Source organism: Sinocyclocheilus rhinocerous, unplaced genomic scaffold (genome assembly GCF_001515625.1).
Source record: "Sinocyclocheilus rhinocerous isolate Xijiao unplaced genomic scaffold, SAMN03320098_v1.1 scaffold7614, whole genome shotgun sequence".
Classification (NCBI taxonomy): Eukaryota; Metazoa; Chordata; class Actinopteri; order Cypriniformes; family Cyprinidae; genus Sinocyclocheilus; species Sinocyclocheilus rhinocerous.
In genome coordinates this window covers 2,494-7,583 of record NW_015636941.1, presented here as the reverse complement: position 1 = coordinate 7,583, position 5,090 = coordinate 2,494, and the positions used below count along the sequence as shown (strand labels likewise).

Below are 5,090 nucleotides of genomic sequence, written 5' to 3'. Positions count from 1 at the left end.
ATATATATATATATACACACATACACACACACACACACATACATACATATATGTATATGAAAATATGAAGTAAACAATATACCTATTCCTTGTAATCAATTATCTTGAAAACATGAAATTAGAAATATAAAATTGTATACTTTCCAGATAAACTACTGATTGCTACACTGAAACCGACACCATATCAAGTATTTGACGTGTCAATATCTATATTTATGCTTATGCCTGTAATGTTATTTTATTAATTTAACGAATATTAACTTACATGTTTAGATGTCAGTTCTGTGATGCTCTTGATGAGTTGTCTTAATCTGTTGGTGATTTTAGCAGCTCCAGTTTGAGAATCAAATAAAGCCGGCAGAGCAGTGAGAGTTTTCTCCACAACATCACTCATTTCAGCACGACAACACAGACAATCAGATTATGAGACACAGTCGAGACCATACATAAAGATGAGTGCACTACAGCAGGACAAATACCTCTACAACACCTACACTACAGTCAAAACACAGTATGCAAACAGAAACCACCATGATGACTAGACTTTCTCGCCGCCTACAGGAAGTGCGCTGCTGTTTTCATAATAAAAGTCCACGAGTGGTTTTACAGTTGCAGGAGTATTTCACCGAAACAACAACAATAATAAAACTAATAATTTCACAAAAACTACCTTTTAGAAGTTTAGCCGTCTTTATATCAATATAGTTTTAATTATTACCTATCTACCAGAACGCTGTTCCGTCCGGAGAAACGCGGAGCGTGCTAACTCTGTTCTCATGTCCAAACAAGATGGACACGCGGGTGCCCTTTAAAACGTCCCACACGTTGATGGTGTAGTCATTGTAGCCTCCAAACAGCAGCCTCCCTACCGAAAGATATTAGCATAGCATAAACAACAAGCTCCTTCAAAAAGCAAATCAATCTTGGTTATTCTGGTAAACATACAGTATATATATATATATATATATATATACTCAGTATAGAAGGAGACAATAAAAAATGTGGTTGATACTGGAAATTAAAGGTTGTGTGCATTACATTATGGTATACAGCACTGTTCCTAGGGCATTGCTAGAGTATTCTGACTGGTTGTACAACATAAAATATTACTTGTAATATGTTAATATTTCAAACAGTGTCAGTTCTTACCGCTGAGGGAGAAATCCACACTAGAAGCTCCAAATATGATGCTCTCTTTGGAATAAATGGCCACCTCTCTGTCTGCCCTCAGGTCATAGAGACGACACTGTAAGTATAGAAAATAAAGTTAGAATTAAATAAATTTTTTTATTATTTAACTACAGTCAAAAGTACCTGTCAAAAGTTTGGAAACATTACAATTTTTTACATGTTTTTAATGAAGTCTCCTCTGCTCACCAAGCCTGCATTTTTGTGCTCAGAAATACAGTAAAAAGAACTGTTTTCTATTTGAATTAGTGCTGTCAAACGATTAATCGTGATTAATCGCATCCAAAATAAAAGTTTTTGTATACATAATATATTTATGTGTATTGTGTTTATTTATTATGTATATATATATAAATACACACACATTAAATTTTTTTCTGCTGTAAAGTTGGGCATTTTAACATGGGGAGTCTATGGGACTGACTCCCTTTAGGTGCCAGGCTCTAGCGGCCAGTCGATGAATTGCAGTTTTAGTCACTTCCGTGTTGGTTTCACGAGAGAGACCGGAAGGTTGCCGCTTGTGTGTGACACTAGTTTGTCAATGGAGGGTTCGTGTGGCTTGTGTTTGGTATCAGCAGCTCAGTTCCCACCCCTGACACGAATGTGTTTCCGGTCTCAGAGGGGGCTAGATCCAGACACAGCACATCAGCCGCGTGTCCATGGAAGCTCTGCAGCATCTGACCGCTCTCTGCATCCCAAAGAGCACACGTGCCGTCACCGCTAGACGTCAGGATCTAACGCAAACACAAAACACACCACAATCGGTCAAATGCAAAACACTGTTTCATTATTTCACCATGTATTCAAGCATACCTGCATATCTGAGTTAGTAAAGCAGCATGCGGACAGGTAGTTGGTGTGCATGGCCACTGATTTCTTCTTGGCGGCAAGGTTTTCGTTCTTGTCCAGGGATAGAGGGTACACAGAGCACTTATTGTCCAACCCACTGCGAAACAACGTATCAGTTAAAGGTGCAGTATGTAATATTGACAGCTAGTGGTTGAAATGGGTACTGCAGTCCAAATGTAAAACATTGAAGAGAGTTGTTTCTCTCGCCACCACTCATGCGGGTTGCCATGTAACAGGAACGAGAGCAACTGACAATGGAAGGTGAAGTTGATGAGTTAATTTATCCGTGTTTTAATATTTCTCTGGTCATAGAGCTTTTTAGATGAATTGTAAGGCTTTTTAGGTCAGGTAGAATCTGCTTGCTTCCATGGCTGCATTACGCTGTGTTTTCCTCCAACTGGCAACCCAGGGTGTTGAAATCCGATTGGGTAAATTGGTAGTGGGCGGAGTCACACAGACCAAAACAAAAACAGACATTGTGACACAGAATGCACATTTCAAAGTATAATAACTGGCTGTAGAGTAGTTTTTCTGAGAAACAAGTATGTGAACTTAGCATGTTTCCTAAATATCTGCAAACATATTATGCTGTTTTTATGCTTTAGTACAGTGAAAAAATTTTTTATACATCACCTTTAATCAAATAAATCAAGTGAGCATAAAGATGAAGTTAGCAAGCAGTTCTCCACTAATATTATCTCCATATTTTTGTAATTAAGGTTTAAAGTGTGTGACGTCTGTGCTAACTAGTGGCACTAAATGGAACTACAAAACAAAATATTGTTTCCTAAAAACTCCTAAAGCTTTCTAGCCTTTACACTGGTTGGAAAAGCATGAAGTCCCACCCCAAATTTATGCAATTGGTTAAGCCTGATGTTTATTGCTTAAAGAGAGATATAATGTTTAGTGAAATGTTTAGAAAGAAGCCGGAGAGCCCAGAGACTTACCCACAAGCCACTGCACATCCAGAGGGGGCGTAAGCACAGGCCATGACCCACGTGCAGGGCATAGTCACCGCATGCTCCTGTCAAGACATTTAATATATATAAAATATATTAAAAGCATGGTTATTACAGCTAAAATACAAAACCATAAAAATAAATAATGTGTTACTTGAAAATAAAATGAAACTGAAAATAAATAAATAAATAAGCAAACATATTTTATTTCAGCTAAAAGGTAAGGTAATTATTTTCAGTTAGTTTACCTTGATGTATTAAAATAACTTAAACTAAATAAAAATATGCAGACTTAAGAAAAATAAAACCTAAGACACGTTACAAAAACACACAACACATTTTTTTAAAAATAAAATAAAATGCAGATATAAGAATTAATTCACAACATTAGTAAAAACTATAATAGTATGTAAATTATATTAAAATAACACTGATTATTAGTAAAATTAAATTAAAAATCAATAAGGTTTGAAACAGAAGCTAAATAACAAATTAAGCTACACTTTATATAAACATTAGTCAAAAGCATACAGTACATAATTTTATAACAATTATATAACATGATTAGTAACTAATGTAATAGGGAAACTATGGGGGGAAATGAAAAGGTATAGGATATATCCCTAGAAATCATGGAAATATCACTATTTTGAAGTGTCAGGTTTATTTTACCTTATTTGTTGTAAAGGCATCCCATACAATCACCTTTCCATCCTAAAATACAGAAGAAAATTAAATTATTATTGATAAAAGTATTGCATCAATTGCCAAACTGTCACTGTGAAAGGAAATTACAGAGATCAATACGTGATATATTTGATGTATGTTTTTATAGACTGACCTGAGATGAGCTGACGATTCTCCTCTTGTCTTTACACCAGTCCATACACAGGACTTTATTTCCATGGCCTTTCAGGGTTCGCCTGGTCTTCATGACAAACTGACCCAAAGCCTCAGTCTTCTCTGCCACTTGATGTACTGATCGAAAAGCCACAACATTTTGTTTATTTCCTGTTTTTATCCTTCATGAACATGCCTGCAGATTCCTACATTACTAAATTCTGCTGGCAGTAATAATTGCTTCTTATCAAACCATTAATGAAAAAGCCTTTAAAAAAAAAAAGATAAATAATAAATGAACACACTAACAAATGGTATTAATAAAATGTATATACAATAAAAATACATGTAAAAATCCTAAATAATAATAATAATAATAATTGGATAAAAGCGTCTGCTAAATGTCTAAATGTAAATATATAACACAAAATAACTAAATAAAAACAAATCAATTTTAAAAAGCGTAAACACGGAATGAAAATTCTCATTATGAAGTCGTTTTTAGCAGTGTTACTGTTATTACAGTAATCAAAATATAGCTTAAATCAAATAAAATGTAAATGTTACATTAAAAACGTAGAACCAGAAATGTTACTTTGACAACTAAAAAAATAAAACAACAAAACAACAAAATTAAAAATGACAAAAGCACATAATAAAAAAGAATAAAACAAACTAAAATTAAAATAAAACTGAAAATATAAAACTAAGAACGAATTCAAAATATTAATACTATAATAGCATATGAAATAACACATATTCTTGTAAAGACTGACTTGTTTCTCCGAATATCATAATGTGATGCTGAACGGAAAATAAAACGCTCCCTTGTCGCCACCATCATTATCATCATCGCCTTAGTGAAACCCGATCAGTTTATCTAAACAGCTGATGGCTTCTTCAATCAGACTGACTGTAAACATCGCGCTACATAACGACAGCTATGATCCTGACATATGTCTTCATTAACACACACACACACACACACACGCTCTTACGCTCGACATCGTGCAGCTTGGCTCTCTCCTCCTCCAGCTTCGTCTTCAGCGTCTCGGATTCGGTTTTGAGCGTCTCCAGAGTGTCGCTGGGCTGCGAGGCCACCTCCTGCGCGGCCATTTCCACCAGAAAACACGAGATTCGTGGAGGAGAGGAGTGTTTTGATGGAGAGAGACGGAGGAGAGCCTGGAGACGGAGCGGCTGCCGTGACGTCATGAAGGACTCTCTCTCTCTCTCTCTCTCTCTCTCTCTCTCTCT

General features: G+C 35.6%; 2 protein-coding genes across 2 annotated transcripts in view; both read right to left on the bottom strand.

The window, feature by feature from the left end:
• Positions 1 to 545, bottom strand: part of LOC107748318 (AP-4 complex subunit epsilon-1-like) — a 20,184-nt gene extending 19,639 nt beyond the window's left edge. Inside the window, exon 1 of the mRNA XM_016563062.1 lies at positions 266 to 545. Coding sequence (XP_016418548.1) covers positions 266 to 394 — 129 coding nt within the window. The 5' untranslated portion in view covers positions 395 to 545. The remainder of the gene's footprint in view (positions 1 to 265) is intronic.
• A 1,160-nt stretch (positions 546 to 1,705) lies between these two features.
• Positions 1,706 to 5,023, bottom strand: LOC107748320 (guanine nucleotide-binding protein subunit beta-5-like). Its single transcript, XM_016563064.1, has 6 exons — positions 4,835 to 5,023; positions 3,838 to 3,974; positions 3,669 to 3,710; positions 2,985 to 3,061; positions 2,002 to 2,134; positions 1,706 to 1,922 (listed from the first exon to the last, which is right to left on the bottom strand). The coding sequence occupies exons 1-6, from the start codon at positions 4,950 to 4,952 to the stop codon at positions 1,719 to 1,721; spliced, it is 711 nt and encodes a 236-aa protein (XP_016418550.1). The 5' UTR covers positions 4,953 to 5,023; the 3' UTR covers positions 1,706 to 1,718.
• Between the last annotated feature and the right edge of the window lie 67 nt (positions 5,024 to 5,090).

Coding starts and splice junctions, on each gene's coding strand:
- LOC107748320 (XM_016563064.1), bottom strand. CDS start 4,952: ATGGCCGCGCAGGAGGTGGCCTCGCAGCCCAGCGACACTCTGGAGACG. Junction 3,711..3,837: donor GAATCGTCAGCTCATCTCAG/GTCAGTCTATAA, acceptor TCTGTATTTTAG/GATGGAAAGGTGATTGTATG. Junction 2,135..2,984: donor GGATGTGCAGTGGCTTGTGG/GTAAGTCTCTGG, acceptor GTTGTTTCGCAG/TGGGTTGGACAATAAGTGCT.